The 19,425-nt window shown below is 53.1% G+C and overlaps 1 protein-coding gene and 1 pseudogene across 5 annotated transcripts; one reads left to right on the top strand and one right to left on the bottom strand.

Annotated features, from left to right (window-relative positions):
- Positions 1-562: 562 nt before the first annotated feature.
- On the bottom strand, positions 563-1,292 carry LOC103225591 (inositol monophosphatase 1-like; annotated as a pseudogene).
- A 551-nt stretch (positions 1,293-1,843) lies between these two features.
- MIIP (migration and invasion inhibitory protein) lies at positions 1,844-18,886 on the top strand. 5 transcript variants are annotated; one of them, XM_037985025.2, is made up of 11 exons: positions 1,844-1,938; positions 3,760-4,118; positions 5,924-6,119; positions 6,373-6,717; positions 7,104-7,188; positions 15,661-15,769; positions 15,851-15,909; positions 16,400-16,529; positions 16,670-16,774; positions 17,904-18,038; positions 18,373-18,886. In XM_037985025.2, exons 3-11 carry the CDS (start codon positions 6,006-6,008, stop codon positions 18,869-18,871), a joined length of 1,581 nt encoding a protein of 526 aa, XP_037840953.2. In that variant the 5' UTR covers positions 1,844-1,938; positions 3,760-4,118; positions 5,924-6,005; the 3' UTR covers positions 18,872-18,886. The 5 variants fall into 5 exon arrangements, with proteins under 5 accessions (XP_037840953.2, XP_037840954.2, XP_007978710.3 ...); XM_037985026.2 differs by lacking the exon at positions 1,844-1,938 and having other exon boundaries at positions 2,439-4,118; XM_007980519.3 differs by lacking the exon at positions 1,844-1,938 and having other exon boundaries at positions 2,439-4,118; positions 16,670-16,766; positions 18,373-18,678.
- Positions 18,887-19,425: the final 539 nt, after the last annotated feature.

Below are 19,425 nucleotides of genomic sequence, written 5' to 3'. Positions count from 1 at the left end.
TTTAACTTTACACACCATCACTTTAGATATATAAATCGATATGTAGTGGTATCTCATTGTGGGTTTAATTTACACTTGCCTAGTGAATGGATCCCAGAGCAGGAGAAAACTTAGAAAGGCCTAGTGAATGGATCCCAGAGCAGGAGAAAACTTAGGCAGACTGGGATGGAAGCTGGAACTAGAGGCATTTGTGGTGGATAAGGATGCTGTATGGAGTCTCTGGCAAGCCTCAGTTTTTATGATGTTCAGCATCTTTTTATGTGCTTGTCATCTGTGCATTTCACCTTTGGTGAAATGTCTGTTCAATTATTTTGCCCATTTTAAAAACTGGGCTGTTTTATGAGTTTTGAGAGCTCTTTATGTAATCTGGATATAAATATTTTCTCCAATCTTGTGGTTTGACTTTTCACTTATTTTTTTCTAAAAATGGAACAAGTTCCAAATTTTTAATCTGGACAAAGAGAATTAAAACCAAGCATATCATACTTCCAAAACACATATCCATCGGCAAGTCAGCAAATCTGGGGAAAAGCAACTGGAATTGACTATGAGGCTGCTGTAATTAATCTTCATCGTCTCATTGCAAAGGTACTACCTGAATTCCTTTGGCTATCCTTTCTGTTAATATCATTTGCAGTAATTACTCTTAGTAACATCAAATCAAATGGTCCACCTGTAACATCCATTAGCATGCCACCAGCTTCAGTAACAATAATGCTAACTCCTGCAAGAGCCCAGCAGTGAATTCCCATTTCATAATATACATCTGCTCCTCCAGTTGCCACAAGGCAAACAGCTGCCGTTCCAATACTCCGGATCCCATGAACAGGAATGCAAAAAAACTTTTGCATGTTAGAAAGAACAATTCTTACAGTCTCTGGTGTTCTGGAAGAGCCCAATTCAGTCACTAAGAGTGGTTTGGTAATATCTTCTTGTTGTGAAACCTGTAGTTTTTGACCATTACAAAAGGCACCTTTTTCTTTCCTGGAAGTGTACATCTTATCTCCCGCATAACTGTATACTACTCCAAATTATATCTTTTTATTTACAGCAAAGCCGATTGAAACAGCTACAAAAGGAAATCTATGTACAAAGTTAGTTGTTCCATCAATAGGGTCAATGATCCATGTGGGGTTGTTAGTTAAGGCACTTTTCTCCCCGTTGCCACAGATTCCTCACCAATGAAACGGAGATGGATACTTTTCTTTTACGGAAGAGATAAGCATTTCTTCAACTTTTTGGTCCGTAGCAGTTACCAAATCAACTGGAGAACCTTTCGGTATAACATTCATTTCATTTCTTTTTTTTTTTTTTGAGACGGAGTCTTGCTCTGTCACTCAGGCTGCAGTGCAGTGGTGTAGTCTCGGCTCACTGCAAGCTCTGTCTCCTGGGTTCAGGCCATTCTCCTGCCTCAGTCTCCCGAGTAGCTGGGACTACAGGCGCCAGCCACCATGCCTGGCTAATTTTTTTTGTATTTTTAGTAGAGATGGGGTTTCACCATGTTAGCTAGGATGGTCTCGATCTCCTGACCTCGTGATCCGCCTGCCTCGGTCTCCCAAAGTGCTGGGATTACAGGTGTGAGCCACGGCGCCCAGCCTGATTTCATTTTTTAGAGCATCACAAACTACTTCTCCAGCTCATCTTGCTAGAGTTACTGCATAATCCGTGCATTCCTGCCAAGGATCAGAGCCATCTTCTTGAGTCGGAGGGGTTCCTGCTAGTTCAGTGCCTGGTGTTATCACTCTCAGCTCTTCTGGAGGTAGAGGGGCTACCTATCTTCTTTTCATTCTGTTTTTTTGTTTGTTTTAATTTCAGACGGAGTTTCCCTCTCGTTGCCCTTACTGGAGTGCAATGGTGTGATCTCGGCTCACCACAACCTCCACCTCCTGGGTTCAAGCGATTCTCCTGCCTCAGCCTCCCAAGTAGCTGGGATTACAGGTATGTGCCACCATGCCCAACTAATTTTGTATTTTTATTAGAGATGGGTTTCTCCATGTTGGTCAGGCTGGTCTCGAGCTCCCAACCTCAGGTGATCCCCCTGCCTTGGCCTCCCAAAGTGCTGGGATTACAGGCGTGAGCCACTGTGCCCGGCCAATTTTTATATTTTTAGTAGAGACGGGGTTGCACCATGTTGCCCAGGCTGGCCACCACGCCCGACCCATTTTTCTGAGTTTTATAGTTTAGGTTCACAACTAGATCTATGATTCATTCTAGGTTAATTTTTGCATATGGGTTTGTTTTGTTTGTTTGTTTTGTTTGGATGAGTGTGTGGATATCCAATTATACCTGCAACATTTGTTGAAGACACCATCTTTTCCTGTTTTTCCAAGTTTCCACACACATTATTGATAAAATACATATTTTGCGGGGGGAGGGGGGCGGGGCGCTGGGTGTCGCTGGTCTGTAACTCCTTACCTCAAGCGATCCACCCACCTCAGCCTCCCAAAGCGCTGAGATTACAGGCATGAGCCACCGCCCTGGGCCAAAGGCGTTATCCTTTCTCCACTGAATTGCGCTTTCATTTTTGTCAAAAATTAATTGCCCACATATCGGAACTCTTTATTCTGCTGCATTCATCTATTCGTCTATCTGGACACCAATACTATACTTTCTTTTTTAATTTATTTATTTATTGAGACAGGGTCTCTCTCTTAGTCAGGCTGGAGTGCAGTGGTGCAATCTCAGCTCACTGCGGCCTCAGCCTTTTTGGCTCAGGTGATCCTCCCATCTCAGCCTCCCGAGTAGCTGGGACTACAGGCAAGTGCCTGGTTCATTTTTTGTAGAGACGGGGTTTTGCCATGTTGCCCAGGCTGGATACCTTTTTTTTTTTTTTCTCTTTTTCGAGATGGAGTCTTGCTCTGTCATCCAGGCTGGAGTGCAGTGGCGTGATCTCGGTTTACTGCAACCTCCACCTCCCTAGTAGCTGGGTTTAAGCGATTATCGTGTCTCAGCCTCTGCCAGCCACCTTGCCCAGCTAATTTTTTTTTTTTTTTTTTAATTCAGAGTCTCGCTCTGTCGCCCAGGCTGGAGTGCAGTGGCGCAGTCTTGGCTCACTGCAACCTCCGCCTCCCGGGTTCACGCCATTCTCCTGCCTCAGCCTCCCCAGTAGCTGGGACTACAGGCGCCCGTCACTACGCCCGGCTAATTTTTTGTATTTTTAGTAGAGAACGGGTTTCACCGTGTTAGCCAGGATGGTCTCGATCTCCTGACCTCATGATCCGCCCGCCTTGGCCTCCCAAAGTGCTGGGATTACAGGCGTGAACCACCGCGCCCGGTCTCGCCCGGTTAATTTTTGTGTTTTTAGGTTTACAGGCGTGAGCAACCGCACCCGGCCCCAATACTACATTTTCTTGTTTACTGTGTAGTCCTTATCTTCTGGCACAAAGCAGGCACTCTCTAAAAACCTGAATGAAAGTATGAAGCAGGCCGGCCGCGGTGGCTCATGCCTGTAATCTCAGCACTTTGGGAGGCCGAGGCGGGCGGATCACGAGGCCATGAGTTCGAGACCAGCCTGGCCAACATAGTGAAACCCTGTCTCTACTTGAAAAAAAAAAGCCTGTAGTCCCACCTACTCGGGAGGCTGAGGTAGGAGAATCGCTTGAACCCGGGAGGCAGAGATTGTGGTGAGCGGAGATCGCGCCACTGCACTCCAGCCTGGGCAACAGAGAGAGACTCCGTCTCCAAAAGAAAAAAAAAAGAGTATGAAACGATGAGTACAATGCAATGAGTCGCCCGCCGCCTGCCACACCTACCCCGCAGCTCCAGACTGCCGCCTGCGCCGAGCCTAGGCCACCGAGCCTGACGGAAACTGCCGCTCCTGAACGCGTATCCCAGTCCCGCAGCTGACCAATCGGAGCCCGCCCTTCCGGGGCCCGCCCCCTTCCAGGAATCGACCTCCGGACCGGCCTCGAAAATTGACCAACCGGTTATGTAGTTCCGCTCTTGGTCCCGCCCCCATGTTGAAACTGCCGCTTCGGATCGCGGAGTAACGCTTGCCAGGCGTCCCGGCCCTGCCCCTCAGCTGACCAATCAGGACGGCGGGCGGAGGCCCAGCCCCTAGCCGGCGACCCGGGGCGGTTCAGGCGGCTGCTGCGGCGCGGATCGGAGGATTCTGCCGGGTGAGTGCGGGGAGGCAGCACTGAGGTGGAGCGGAAGGGCTCTGCAGCAGGCCCCACGTGCATTCCCGCGAGGGACTCGGGGGCTGCAGTGGAAAAGAAGGGGAGGCTGCGTCTGCCTCTGCCGGGGTCCCGCCTCGGCGTCCGCCCGCTGGGCCTCTGTTACTTCTGCGGCCCTGGTGTTTCTGGAGCGTCGCTTTCCCGGTGCCTCTGCTCAGTGTTTCCCTTTCCAAAGCGCGACCGGGGCCAGGGGAAGGCAAGGCCAGCTGTGCCCTTTGACCCCGTGCGAAAGCGGCGACCCTCTGATACAGGGGTGTGGCCCAGAGCTACTTGGTCAGTTAGGGGTGGGGGCCGGGATCTTCGTCCTGCGAATCAAGCAGTTGGCCCCCCTTGACTGCATCTCCGTGCCCCCCAGCCCTGTGGGGTCATATACGTGTGGGAGGGTCCCTGGGTAGTAGGCTTCTTTCTGCTCCAGACCTTGCACCCGATCCTGAGGATACTTGGAGGTGGGGGGCAAGGGCTGGGAGGAGGAGGCGGAGTTTTCCCAGGCTCCCCCACACTTCCAGGGAAAGGCTTTCCAGGAAACCTGAACTCATCTACTCTGGAGTCAAATTTGGTTCAGATCTTGCCTCTTGCTAGCTGTGTGACTTGAGGCAAATTGCTTAACTTCTCTGAGCTTTGGTTTCTTCATTTGTAAAAAGAAAGTGAAGGAGGAAGGGAGGGCAGGAAAGGAGGAAGAATCCCTTTTGAAGCCTGGTTTGTATTGGGTTCACCAGTTATAAAGCACGGTTGTCCAAACCACTGCTCAGGAGGTGGAGGCTGCAGTGAGCCCGGAGAAAAAGGAAGCATGACCTTGCCCCAGCCATTTTGGTAATAATAGACTTTTACTGAATGCTTACTGTGTACCACTGTAAGCACTGTATTAAGTAAGCACTCTGCTAAGTACTTTATTTTTTGTATTTTGTGTGTGTGTCAGTCTTGCTTTCACCCAGGCTGGAGTGCAATAGTGTGATCTCTGCTCACTGCAACCTCCGCCTCCCAGGTTCAAGCGATTCTCCTGCCTCAGCAGCCTCCTGAGTAGCTGAGATTACAGACGCCCACCACCATGCCTGGTTAATTGTTTTGTTGTTGTTGTTGTTGTTGTTTTTGAGATGGAGTCTCACCCCATCACCCAGGCTGGAGTGCAATGGCGCGATCTCGGTTCACCACAACCTCCGCCTCCCAGGTTCAGGTGATTCTCCTGCCTCAGCCTCCCGAGTAGCTGGGATTACAGGCGCACGTCACCATGCCCGGCTAATTTTTGTATTTTTAGTAGCAACAGGGCCTCTCGCCATGTTGGCTAGGCTTGCCTCAAACTCCTGACCTCAAGTGATCTTCTGCCTCAGCCTCCCAAAGTGCTGGGATTACAGACGTGAGCCACTTGGCCTGTTTTTTGTGTTTTTGTTTTTGTTTTTTTTTACAGTGATGCGACCATGGCTCACTGCAGCCTGGGCCTTCTGGGCTAAAGCGATCCTGGAGTAGCTGGGGCCACAGACGAGTGCCACCATGGCTAGCTAGTTAAAAAAAAATTTTTTTTTTTGTAGAAAAAAAATGTTTCTACAAATGTTGCCCAGGCTTTAACATGCTTTCTTTAATTCCAACAACAATCATATGAGGTAGGTACTGTTGTCTTCCAGCAGATGAGGAAACTGAGGCACAGAGAAGTTAAATAACTTGCCTGAGGCAGTACAGTTAAAGAGTGTCAAATGGGGGTCTCTGGCACCACAGGGCACCCTACTGAGCCCTGTGTCCTGCTCTCTTGACTTCAGGTAGAAGAGCTGGGGCTGGAACCGAGCCCTGAGGACATCCTGTGGCCCAGGGGCAAGTGACACCTGCTGCAGGAGGCCCAGGATGGTGGAGGCTGAGGACCTGGCGCAGCTGCGGCTGCTCAACCTGGAGCTCCTGAGGCAGCTGTGGGTGGGGCAGGATGCTGTGCGGCGGTCAGTGACCAGGGCAGCCTTAGAGGTACGTGCCTGCCTTGGGAACCCCAGAGGAAGTGGCTACCTGACCTCAGGCCAGCATCCAGGCTTCTGGGATCATCTTGTTCCACACCCCCGTTTTACTGATGATGGGATATTGAGGGCTGGGGAGGGAAGAGACTGGCCTTGGTCACTGCTGAGGCCAGAGCAGGATGAGGACACAGGCCTTGGTACCTGGCGTAGGACCCGTGGCTATGTTCTGGCAGCCACTCCCTGGGTGACCCCACCCCTCTCTCCAGTCAAGCCTGGAATCCAGCAGCTACAATTCAGAGACTCCATTGACCCTAGAGACGTCCTCAACTTCCTTGAGCACCTCCTGCCCACGGGGCCGGTGTCCTGTGTGGAGCTCACCAGATGCCTGCCGAGGGGACCCCCGTGATGTGGCCAGATCGGGGGTGGCCTCTCTCCCACCTGCCAAATGCCAGCACCAGGAGTCCCTGGGCCGACCGAGACCCCACTCAGCACCCTCCCTGGGCACCTCAAGCCTGAGGGACCCAGAGCCCTCAGTGGGGCTAGGTGATCCAGGACCCCAGGAGGCACAGGCCCCGAGGTCCATCCTGGCTCAACAGAGCAAGCAGTCCAAGGTAATGTGGGAGAGCGGGACATCTGCTGATGGGAGGAGCTTCCTTGGGCCTCAGTTTCCCTATCTGACACATGTGCTTGTGGGCAGCCTCCCTTGCAGAACAAGAGGCTCCTGGGAGATACTGTGAGTTGGGTCTGGCTCAGCCTAAATGCTCGCTAAGCAGTAGCTGTGAGTTTCTCAGCACTTTGAGAAGAGGCCAGGCTTTGTTCACAGCCACACATAAAGTGGGGTCAAACATTTCCCTTCTTGCTCTTGTGCCCTTGGCTGAGCCCTGGGCTCCAAGTCAGGGTGTAAGTTGAGACACAGTCTCTCTGTCCCTCGAGGTGTGGCTTCCTCTGGGCCAGGCCTCCTGGCTTAGTCCTTGCCCCTCTGTGCTTCCCTCCTCAGCCCAGGGTGACCTTCTCTGAGGAGTCTGCAGTTCCTGAGAGGAGCTGGCGCCTCAGGCCATACCTGGGCTATGACTGGATTGCAGGTAAGGCCTGCTGCTGCCCGGCACACACTTGGCCTAGGAGTGGGAGGTAGAGGCCTGGGCTCCTCCATGCTCCTATCTCAGCCTCCACCCGGTGCTGTTGCTTGTTTCTCTGACGACCGTGCCATCCTCCTTGGGGAGCACCCAATTTTTCTTTTTTCTTTTTTTTTTTTTTTTTGAGACGGAGTCTTACTCTGTTACCCAGGCTGGAGTGCAGTAGTGCGATGTTGGCTCACAGCAACCTCCACCTCCCAGGTTCAAGTGATTCTCGTCCCTCGGCCTCCCGAGTAGCTGGGATTATAGGCGAGCACCACCACGCCTGGCTAATTTTTTGTGTTTTTAGTAGAGATGGTGTTTCCCCATCTTGGCCAGGCTGGTCTCAAACTACAGAGCTCAAGATATCCACCTACGCTGGACTCCCAAAGTGCTGGGATTACAGGAGTGAGCCACCGCCCCCCACAGCCACCTTTTTTGTTTTGTTTTGTTTTGTTTTATTATTTATTTATTTATGTATTTATTTTTGAGATAGAGTTTTGCTCTGTCGCTGAGGCTGGAGTGCAATGGCGTGATCTCGGCTCACTGCAAGCTCTGCCTCCCGGATTCATGCCATTCTCCTGCCCCAACCTCCTAAGTAGCTGGGACTACAGGCACCCGCCACCATGCCCGGCTAATTTTTTTGTATTTTTTTTTTTTTAGTAGAGACGGGGTTTGACCGTGTTAGCCAGGATTGTCTCATCTCCTGACCTCGTGATCTGCCTGCCTCAGCCTCCTGACCTCATGATCTGCCCACCTCAGCCTCCCAAAGTGCTAAGATTACAGGCATGAGCCACTGGGCTGGTCTATTTATTTATTTATTTATTTTGAGACAGAGTTTTACTCTTGTTGCCCAGGCTGGAGTGCAATGGTGTGATCTTGGCTCACTGCAACCTCTGCCTCCCAGGTTCAAGCGATTCTCCTGCCTCAGCCTCCCAAGTAGCTGGGATTACAGGTATGCGCCACCACGCCCAGCTCATTTGTGTATCTGTAATAGAGATGGGGTTTTACCATGTTGGCCAGGCTGCTCTTGAACTTCTGACCTCAGGTGATCTGCCCACTTCAGCCTTCCAAAGTGCTGGGATTACAGGCATGAACCACCATGCCTGGCCTTTTTTTTTTTTTTTTTTTTTTTTTTTTGCTTTTTAAGAGAAGACAGGCCAGGCACAGAGAAGTTAAATAAGTTGCCTGAGGCAGTACAGTTAAAGAGTGTCAAATGGGGTTCTCTGGCACCACAGGGCACCCGGTAATCCCAGCACTTTGGGAGGCTGAGGCAGGTGGATCACGAGGTCAGGAGTTTGAGACCAGCTTGACCAACATGGTCAAACCCTGTATCTACTAAAAATACAATAATTAACTGGGCGTGGTGGTCTGGGCCTGTAATCCCAGCTGCTTGGGAGGCTGAGGCAAGAGAATCGCTTAAACCCGGGAGGCGGAGGTTGCAGTGAGCCGAGATTGCGCCATTGCACTCCAGCTAGGGTGACAGAGCGAGACTCCGTCTCCAAAAAACAAACAAACAAAAAAAAAATGAGACGAGCAGTAGTGAGAAGAAGGGGGAAAGAGTAGAACAAAGAGTTTGGTCTGTCACTGACTGTGAGTAATCAATTGCGATAACTCACTACCTTCACACCAGCCTCTGAGCACCTTCTGAGCCATGTCTGCTCTCTCAACCTCCAGCACAGAGACGGTGCATCTGTTGAATAATTGAATGAGTCTCAGCTGCCCTATGTTTGAACATTGGTTATGTGCCAGGCCCCTGCACAACTCCATACCAATGCCAGCTCTTTTCACGCTACTGTCCAGCTGTCCCCAACAGCAACTTCAGCTGCCTTCTGTCTGGTTTCCTCCTGGCCTATGTCCCATTGTTGTCCTTTGCGCTTGTGCGTGCGTGTGTGTTTGTGTGTGTGTGTGTGTGTTTGTGTAAATACATAACATAAAATTTACCACTGTAGCATTTTTTTTTTTTTTTTGAGGTGGAGTTTCACTCTTGTTGCCCAGGCTGGAGTGCAGTGGCACGATCTCGGTTCACCACAACCTCCGCCTCCCAGGTTCAAGCAGTTCTCCTGCCTCAGCCTCCCTAGTAGCTGGGATTATAGGCATGTGCCACCAGGCCCAGAGACGGGGTTTCTCCATGTTGGTCAGGCTGGTCTCGAGCTCCCGACCTCAGGTGATCCACCCGCCTCGGCCTCCCAAAGTGCTGGGATTACAGGCGTGAGCCACTGCGCCCGGCCTAGCTTTTTTTTTTTTTTTTTTTTTTGAGACGAGGTCTCACTCTTGTTGCCCAGGCTAGAGTGCAATGGCGTGGTCTCCGCTCACTGCAACCTCCGCCTCCTGGATTCAGGCGATTCTCCTGTCTCAGCCTCTGAGTAGCTGGGATTACAGGCACCTGCCACCACGCCTGGCTAATTTTTTTTTTTTTTTTTTTTGGTTTGAGACAGAGTCTTGCTCTGTCACCCAGGCTGGAGTGCAGTGGCCAGATCTCGGCTCACTGCAAGCTCCGCCTCCCGGGTTTACGCCATTCTCCTGCCTCAGCCTCCCGAGTAGCTGGGATTACAGGCGTCCGCCACCACGTCCGGCTAATATTTTGTATTTTTAGTAGAGATGGGGTTTCACTGTGTTAGCCAGGATGGTCTCGATCTCCTGACCTTGTGACCCGCCTGCCTCGGCCTCCCAAAGTGCTGGGATTACAGGCGTGAGCCACCGTGTGCTGCCTAATTTTTGTATTTTTAATAGAGACAGGGTTTCACCATGTTGGCCAGGTTGGTCTCGAACTGACCTCAGGCGATCTACCCACCTCAGCCTCCCAAAGTGCTGGAATTACAGGTGTGAGCCACCACGCCCAGCCACCTGTAGCATTTTTTAAGTGGACTGTTAAGTGGCATCAAGTATGTCCACACTGTTGAGCTATCATTACTACCATCCATCTCCACAATTTTTCATCTTCCCAAAAACTTCTCTCCCCATTAAATAATTACTCCTATTCCCCCTCCCTCCAGCCCTGGACAGTCACCATTCTACTTTCTGTCCGTATGAATTTGACTCCTCTAGGGACCTTATATAAGTGAAATCATACAGCATTTGTTCTTTTGTACTGGCTTTTTTAATTTAACATAATGGCCTCAAGATTTATTCATGTTGTAGTGTGTGTCAGAATTCCCTTCCTTTTATTTATTTATTTTTTTGTTTTGTTTTGAGACAGAGTCGCACTGTATCGCCCAGGCTAGAGTGCAGTGGTGTGATCTCGGCTCACTGCAACCTTCACCTCCTGGGTTGGAATGGTTCTTGTGCCTCAGCCTCCCGAGTAGCAGGGATTACAGGTGTGCGCCACCACACCCAGCTAATTTTTGTATTTTCAGTAGAGATGGAGTTTCACTATGTTGGCCAGGCTGGTCTCGAACTGCTGCACTCAAGTGATTCTCCTGCCTCGGCCTCCCAAAGTGCGGGGATTACAGGTGTGAGCTGCTGTGCCTGGCTGGAATTCCCTTCCTTTTTAGGGCTGAGTGACATTCTGTTGTGTGTAGATACCACATGTTGTTTATCCATTCATTCATGGATGGACACTTGGGTGGTTTCCATCTCTTGACTGTTGGGAATAATGCTGCCAGGGACATGGTTGTGCACTGTCATTTTTGACATAGCAGCCAAAGGATATTTTTAAACGTGGAAATCAGATCATGTCACTCCCCTGCTCAAAACTCCCCATGGACTTTTCCCAGCACTTACTGTAAAATCCAAAATCCCATTCTAGACTTACGAGGCATGATCTGGCCTCTACTGGCCCCATGATGATGTGACCTCCCGTCTTTCTTTCTTCCAGCCTCGCGGCCTCCTCTTTTTTTTTTTTGAGATGTAGTCTTGCTCTGTTGCCCAGAGTCCAGTCCAGCGGTGTGATTTCTGCTCACTGCAACCTGCGCTTCCTTGGTTTAAGCGATTCTCCTTCCTCAGCCTCCCAGGTAGCTGAGATTACAGGCATCTACTACCATGCTCGGCTAATTTTTGTGTTTTTAGTAGAGACGGGGTTTCACCATGTTGGCCAGGCTGGTCTTGAACTCTTGACCTCAGGTGATCCATCCACCGCGGCCTCCCAAAGTGCTGGGATTACACGAATAATGGGGTGACCACAGGTGTGGCAGGACTAGAAAGGAGGCCACAGCCAGGCATGGTGGCTCACGCCTGTAATCCCAGCAATTTGGGAGGCTGAGGTGGGCGAATCACTTGAGGTCAGGAGTTCGAGACCAGCCTGGCCATCACGGCAAAACCCTGTCTCTACTAAAAATACAAAAACTAGCTGGGTGTGGTGGTGGGCACCTGTAATCCCAGCTACTCAGGAGGCCAAGGCAGGAGAATTGTTTGAATCCAGGAAGTGGAGGTTGCAGTGAGCAGAGATCAAGCCACTGCACTCCAGCCTGGGTGACAAAGTGAGATTCTGTCTCAAAAAACAAAGACAGGTGCATTGTGGAGTTGCTGGGAGCAAGTGGTGGCGGGGACACAGGCCCTGCGCTTGAGTACTTCCTGAACTCTCAGCTCACTGCCCTCCTTCCTGGTTCTGGGAAAATGGAGGCGTCTGTCCCAATGCCTGCTCTTGGTCCATGCGCTCTGCTTCCCTGCCTTTCCCAAGGTGACCGTCCACGCTGCCACCTGGGCCCTGGCCCTGCTGCAGCGCTCTGCCCCTCTGCTTCTGGCTCCTCCGGGGTTTGCTTCCTGTGATCCTCTCTCTCTCTGTCCCGCATCCTCATCCTGCCCCTCAGCATGAACATGAACGTGCAGGAAGCATTCTGGGAGCTGGTTGTATCTCATGCTCCCTGCACCACGCACCGCTCCGAGCTGTGCTCCCTGTTCCTCCCACTGACTCCTTTGCCCTTCACAATAAGCTTATTAGATAGGCGCCACCATGGTGCCCATTCACAGATGGGAAGGCTGAGGCCAGGTGAGACAGAATCTTACCAGCAGCTCACATCCAGTCGGGGTAAAGCCGCGCCTGTTATTTCTTATCCCGATGCCACATTTCTACCTTTAGCCCACATTTGCTTCCAGTGACTGCCTATTGTCTCAATAACAAAACTTCCTCTTCAAAAGGGCTGTCTAGCCTCATTGCCTTCAATTTCTCTCCACTACTATTTTTTTTTTTTTTTTTTTTGAGATGGAGTCTCACTTTTTCACCCAGGCTGGAGTGCAGTGGAGTGATCTCGGCCCACTGCAACCTCCGCCTCCCAGGTTCAAGTGATTCTTTTGTCTCAGCCACCTAAGTAGCTGGGAGTACAGGCATGTGCCACTACGCTCAGCTAATTTTTGTATTTTTAGCCAGAGACAGGGTTTTGCCATCTTGGCCAGTCTGGTCTGGAACTCCCGATGTCAAGTGATCTGCCCGCCTTGGCCTCCCAAAGTGCTGGGATTACAGGCATGAGCCACTGTGTCTGGCCTCCACTACTGTTTCTTAAATCAGGCTTCAGCTCCCAGCATTTCATCAACGTGGCCCTCAGTTGGGTCATCAGTGGCCTCCGTGGTGCCAACTCCCCAGCTGAGCCCTCATCCACACCTTCCTTACCTTTGAGCAGCAGGGGACACAGTAGTCACTCCCTCCCTGAAGCACTTTCTCCCCTAGACTTCTAGCCCCATGCTTCCTGGTTCTACCCCATCTCTGTTGGTGCTCCTTCCCAGGCTCCCGGGGAAGGAAAGGTCCTTGTTCTGACCACTACACCCCTAGGCCTGGGACTCAGTCTTCTGACTCCTCTCTGTCTTCCCTCTTCCCTCTATGATCTCCCAAGTGCTGAGGCATTTGACACTTTCTCTACTTCTCCATTTTGTATCTCTAGCTCACATCTCTCCTCCGAATTCCAGACTTATATATCCCGCCGTCTTCTCCACATCACCATGAAGTTATTAACCTTCTGTCCGAAATCAAGGTCCTGATTTCCATGCCATCTGCTGTGCTCCCCCTGCAGTCTTTCCTGTCTCCACAAATGGCAACTCCACATACTAAATAGCTCAGGCCATAACCTTGGGATCGACCCTAATTCCCCCCTCTTTTTCACACCATCCTCATCTAGTCCATTAGCACATCTTGTTGACCCTGCCTTCAACATACTTTTAGAATCCGATTATAGATGCTGCTGGATTTACCATATAGCTACATCCTGACACACCCAACGTAAGTTGAAAATACCGTTTAGTCAAAAAGGCATATAAGGCCAGGTGCGGTGGCTCACACCTGTAATCCCAGCACTTTGGGAGGCTGAGGCGGGCGGATCACTTGAGGTCAGGAGTTCAAGACCACCCTGGCCAGCATACTGAAATCCCATCTCCACTGAAAGTACAAAAATTAATTGAGTGTGGTAGCACCCACCTGTAATCCCAGTTGCTCGGGAGACTGAGGCAGGAGAATCACTGCAACCCCGGAGGCGGAGGTTGCAGTGAGCCGAGATCACGCTACCACACTCCAGCCTGGGCAACAGAGTGAGACTCTGTCTCCAAAAAAAATAAATAAATAACCAAACCAAAACAAAAAGGCATTTGATACACCTAACCTACCAAACATTCTAGCTTAGCTGAGCCTACCTTAAATGTGCGCAGAATACTGACATTAGCCTACAGTTGGGCAAAATGATCTAACACAGGCCTTTTTTATAATGAAGTGTTGAATGTCTCATGTAACTTACTGATGTTCTGAATGTGATCACTTTTGTGCCATTGTAAAGTTGATAAATCATAACTTGAAAAATTCTGGCCAGGTGTGGCAGTGGCTCATGCCTGTAATCCCAGCACTTTTGGAGGCCAAGGCAGGTGGATCAGGCCAGGAGTTTGAGAACAGCCTGGCCAAGATGGTGAAACCCCTTCTCCACTAAAAGTACAAAAATTAGCTGGGCGTGGTGGCGCATGCCTGTAATTCCAGCTACGTAGGTGGCTGAGACATGAGAATCTCTTGAACCTGGGAGGCAGAGGTTGCAGTGAGGTGAGATCGCTCCACTACACTCCAGCCTGGGCAACACAGTGAGATTCTCTCTCAAAAAAGTAAGAAAAGAAACATCCTAAGTCAAATCATGCTGAGTTGGGGGCTGCCCCTGCCTGTCCCCAGCTGAATCCTAACTGATGCCTCTACTTCCCCTCACCTTGAAGCAGCCAGAGGAGGAGTCCTGTAAAATTATGTGGCCTATGTGATTGGGTCCCTCCCGGTCCCCAAACCCTCCTTGGGCTTCTTTTTTTTTTTTTTTTTTTTTTTTTGAGACGGAGTCTGGCTCTGTCGCCCAGGCTGGGGTGCAGTGGCCGGATCTCAGCTCACTGCAAGCTCCGCCTCCCGGGTTTACGCCATTCTCCTGCCTCAGCCTGCCGAATAGCTGGGTCTACAGGCGCCCACCACCTCGCCCGGCTAGTTTTTTGTATTTTTTAGTAGAGACGGGGTTTCACCATGTTAGCCAGGATGGTCTCGATCTCCTGACATCGTGATCCGCCCGTCTCGGCCTCCCAAAGTGCTGGGATTACAGGCTTGAGCCACCGCGCCCGGCCTCCTTGGGCTTCTTAACCTCATCTCCTCCACCCTTACTCCCTTCCTGCCACTTTCCCCTCCTGGCTGTTCCTCAGCTGAACCACACACGCGCCCACCCTTTGCGCTTGCTCTTTCATCTGCCTGTGATGTCCTTCCTGGGAGGTCTCTGTGGCTCTTCCATGTCTCTGCTCAGGGTCGTCTCACTTGGAGAGGCCTTCCCTGGCATGGCTGCCCTGCCATACTAGGCTCTGACCCTGCTCTCTTGCTTTCTGGCAGGTGTCACCATTCAGTCTTGTCTCACGGATTTTTTTTGGTGGCTAGTTCATCTCTTGCCACCTTACGGTGTAAGCCTCATTAAGGCCGGGGGCTTTGTCTATCTAGTTCCTGGCACATGAAACAGCATCTAGCCCTGTCATAAGGTCTCTGTCAGCCGGGCGCGGTGGCTCACGCCTGTAATCCCAGCACTTTGGGAGGCCGAGACAGGCGGATCACGAGGTCGGGAGATCGAGGCCATCCTGGCTAACACGGTGAAACCCCGTCTCTACTAAAAAATACAAAAAACTAGCCGGGCGAGGTGGCGGGCGCCTGTAGTCCCAGCTACTCGGGAGGCTGAGGCGGGAGAATGGCATGAACCCGGGAGGCGGAGCTTGCAGTGAGCTGAGATCTGGCCACTGTACTCCAGCCTGGGCGACAGAGCGAGACTCCATCTCAAAAAAAAAAAAAAAGGTCTCTGTCGATATTTTTTCCATGGATGGTTGGCTATGCATCAGGGTAGAGAGACACTGAAACCAACCAACAGTCCCAGTGACTGGAGGGGCCCTCCTCGCCTGTTTGAGGCACAGTAGGGGTGAAGCAGGTGGCCTGGGGTGCTGGGCTGATCGTCTCTCCAAGCCTTGGCCGGTGGCCACACAGCAGCCCCCAGCCCCTCTCCCATCAGCTGCCTGGTGCTTTGCCCACACCAGGGTCTCTGGACAGCCGCTCTTCAGTCGCCAGCCAGCCTGAGGCCTTCTTCTCGAAGCTGCAGGAGTTTCGGGAAACCAACAAGGAGGAGTGTATCTGTAGCCATCCTGAGTGAGCAGGGGTGGGCAAGGGTGGGTGAGGGTGGCTGAGCGGCTCTATCCCCCGGCCTGCTCATCCCCCTCACCCTCTCAGACCCCAGGTCCTAGGTCTGCATGACAGCAGTGGCAGCGGCGTGGAGGAAGACCATGAATGTGAGTGTGGGCCCTCGGCTAGGTCACTGAGTAGTCCAGCCTCGCGCTGCCCTGGCCTTCCCTGCCGCAGAGCGGTTCCATTTGAGGTTTGGGGCCTGGGGAGGCCCCTGAGGTGTTGAGACTCATGGAGGGAGGCTTGCAGTCTGGACAGGGTGGCCAAGCCCTGGTAGGGGTGGGGTGAGCTAAGACCTGGCCTCCGGATTAGGGGCTGCCCTGTGTGGCCCCATCCCAACCTTCCCAGCAGCGCCTCTGTGCTGGTGGGACTCCATCCCAGCTCCTGAGAGCCCCAGGAGGATGTCCCTCCCCACCCCTTAGGGCGTGGGCCCCAGGTTCTGGGAGGAAAGGGCTTAGGAGGAAATGGGCCGACTTGTTTCCCAGAGGATTGGCAGCCTGTGTGGTTGGGGGCCACTGGGGGCAGCACTGGGCCTGGGGACCTGGGGATCTGGGTTCCTGGCTCAGGGGGAGCTGCGGCTTCTCATGGGCCTCGCAGGCGTGTACTGTTACCGTGTCAACCGGCGCCTGTTCCCCGTGCCTGTGGATCCTGGCACCCCCTGCCGCCTGTGTAGGACACCACGAGACCAGCAGGGCCCTGGGACCCTGGCACAGCCAGCGCAGGTCAGGTGAGTGACCAGAGAGTATTAGGACACCTGTGGGGACAGAGCCTGAACCACTGGTTTTAAGGGGAGTAAAGATGAGCCTGGGCGTGGGCCCCCAACCACCGGGAGGCTCCTCAGGGGTCCCCCACTGCACCCCTGCGCAGGGTGAGCATCCCGCTGTCGATCCTGGAACCTCCGCACCGGTACCGCATCCACCGGCGGAAGAGCTTTGACGCCTCCGACACACTGGCCCTGCCCCGGGTGAGCAGGCACGTGGGGCTGGATGGTGATGAGGGCGGGGCTGGCTCAGACTGGCCCAGGTCCCCAGGGAGGGTCACAGAGCGAGGCTGGGCTCGTCAGTGGTGAGCACCCAAGTCTCTGGAGCACAGGCTGGGCCTCTTCCATCACCCACAGCTGTTCCTAAGGGAGATAGGACCCCCGCTCCACGTACCCCAGGGCTTCCAGGATGCTTTGCCTGTAGGCTGGCATGAAATGAACGGGCCCTGTTTATTGCGCTCTTGTGTACTGCAGGCACAGTCCTTAGGGGGCTTCTCTCAGGGAGCCCCCACAGCAGCCAGGAGGGCAGGCACTGCTGTACCCCCACCCTGCAGGTGGGGAGACCGAAGCGGAGTGGCAGGTGCCTTGCTGGAGGAGCTAGGATTTGAACCTAGGTCTCTGTGCTTCTTTTTTTTTTTTTTTTTTTGAGACCGAGTTTTGTTCTTACTGCCCAGGCTGGAGTGCAGTGGCACAATCTTGGCTCACTGCAACCTCCACCTGTAGTCCCAGCTACTTGGGAGGCTGAGGTGGGAGGATCACTTGAACCCGGGAGGCAGAGGCTTCAGTGAGCCGAGATCTCGCCACTGCACTGCAGCATGGATGACAGAGTGAGACTCCATCTCAAAAAAAAAAAAAAAGAAAAAAAGTCCTTTCCTGTGTCTCCAGGTCAGGATGGGGGCCCAGTGGCAACTCCGCCTGACTCCTAAATTGAGAGTAGGGCAGCTGGGGTCAGAGGAGGAGAAGGATGCAGAGGAAAGTCAGTTTGCTGGTCCATGAAATGGACATAAGAGCGCCATCCTCAGGGATGTTGGTGGCGAGGTGGGGCTGTTCAGTGAAGCAATCCATGCAGGCGCTTGGAGAGCCCACAGCAAGAAGCGCCCTGTGAGTGTCACTGTCACCATCCTGTCCTCCTCCTATTCCAGCTCTTAGGGCCCCAGGGATGGCTGGATGTGCCAGGATAAGGAAGGAGAGACCTGGGGTAATCTTGTGGGTAGACACAGGCCCTGCCCTGGTGGGGGCCTCCTTCCTAATGGGGGACACAGTCCCTCCCTGATGGGGGTCTGCCCAGTCAGCGGGGAGCCTGTCCCAGGCCAGGCACCTTTAACCCCTTGCCTTCCACAGCACTGCCTGCTGGGCTGGGACATTTTCCCTCCGAAGTCTGAGAAAAGCTCAGCCCCCAAGAACCTGGACCTCTGGTCCTCTGTCTCCACTGAGGTCCAGCACCAGAAGCTGTCAGGCACCAGCCCTTTTCGCCTGGTATGGCCCAGATCACATCCTAGCCTGGGGTGCCCCCCGGAGGGACAGAGACCTTGGAGCAGGCCTGGGGACTGCAGAGCCCCCTGGGGGGTAGGATTGGGGTGGGGAGGATGGAGCCTGGGGGTATCTCTCTGCAGGGGTCCAGCCCTCTGGCCCTGACCCTAGCCATCCCTCGGAACTCCTCCGCTCCCTGCCGCCTGCCCTGCTCCACCCAGGAAGGCCACCCTGACTGCAAGATCCAGGAGGGAATGTGGCTGGAACTGGAGATGACCTGTCCCTTTCAAGTGGCCCCCCTGAAACTTCCCTCTTCCCCATCCACGCCTTGCCAATGCAGGTGCCACCCCCTACCCCGATCTGGTCAGTGCCCCAGGTCCCTCGGCCCCACGTCCCACGGCAGAAGCCTCGAGGACCGACTCCTGGAGGACAGCATTCCCGCCGCCTCCAGCCTCTCACCTCCAGCAGGCGCACCCAGGAGATGGAAGCCCCTGCCCGCCCCGCTCAGGCCCGGCTGTCCTAGGTTGGGCAGGTGGGCGGGCCCAGGCTTGTCTGCTGCCTGGGTTCCAGAGAGGAAGGACCCTGGGGTGGAGGGTGAGGGATTCTGTGGAAATTTTAAAATAAAGCTCAGTGCTCTGCAGCTCAAGTCCCACGTGTGCTGGTTCCATCCTGCTCATGCACTTGGGGCCCAGAAGGCACTCTGGCCTCTCAACCTGCCGTCCTGGCACCTGCAGAAGGAAGACATTGTGACCACCGGGACTGGGCAGTGTGTGTGCGTCACCATGAGGATGGCTCCTTCCGCACATCCCCAGCTCTGGGTAGTGGCCTCCACCAGATAGGGGAGGGGGGTCCCCAAGGCAGGCTGGGCCAAGGTTATTAAAAAGTCATTTCAGGCCGGGCGTGGTGGCCCACGCCTGTAATCCCAGCACTTTGGGAGGCCGAGGCGGGTAGACCATGAGGTCAGGAGATCGAGACCACGGTAAAACCCCATCGCTACTAAAAATACAAAAAATTAGCCGGGCGCGGTGGCGGGTGCCATAGTCCCAGCTACTCGGGAGGCTGAGATGTGAACCCGCGAGGTGGAGCTTGCAGTGAGCTGAGATCACACCACTGAACTCCAGGTGACAGAGCGAGACTCCATCTCAAAAAAAAAAAAAAAAAAAAAAAAGTCATTTCAGCGAGAGCCTCTGCTGAAGCCGTGAGTCGTGTTGAGTGACTCAGCTCTGTCCTTCCTGGTCCCAGAACTGGGATCCGTTGATAGAAGTGCTCTCTGGAAGTCCCTGGGGTCACGTGGCTCCTCCACCCAGCCCCGGGAGCCGTGGGTCATTCAGAGCCCCAGCAGGGACAGATGAGGAAACTGAGGGCTGGGCAGTGAGTCGGAGGCAAGGTTAGC

This window comes from Chlorocebus sabaeus, chromosome 20 (genome assembly GCF_047675955.1).
Source record: "Chlorocebus sabaeus isolate Y175 chromosome 20, mChlSab1.0.hap1, whole genome shotgun sequence".
NCBI lineage: Eukaryota > Metazoa > Chordata > Mammalia > Primates > Cercopithecidae > Chlorocebus > Chlorocebus sabaeus.
This window is presented reverse-complemented; position numbering and strand designations above follow the sequence as displayed.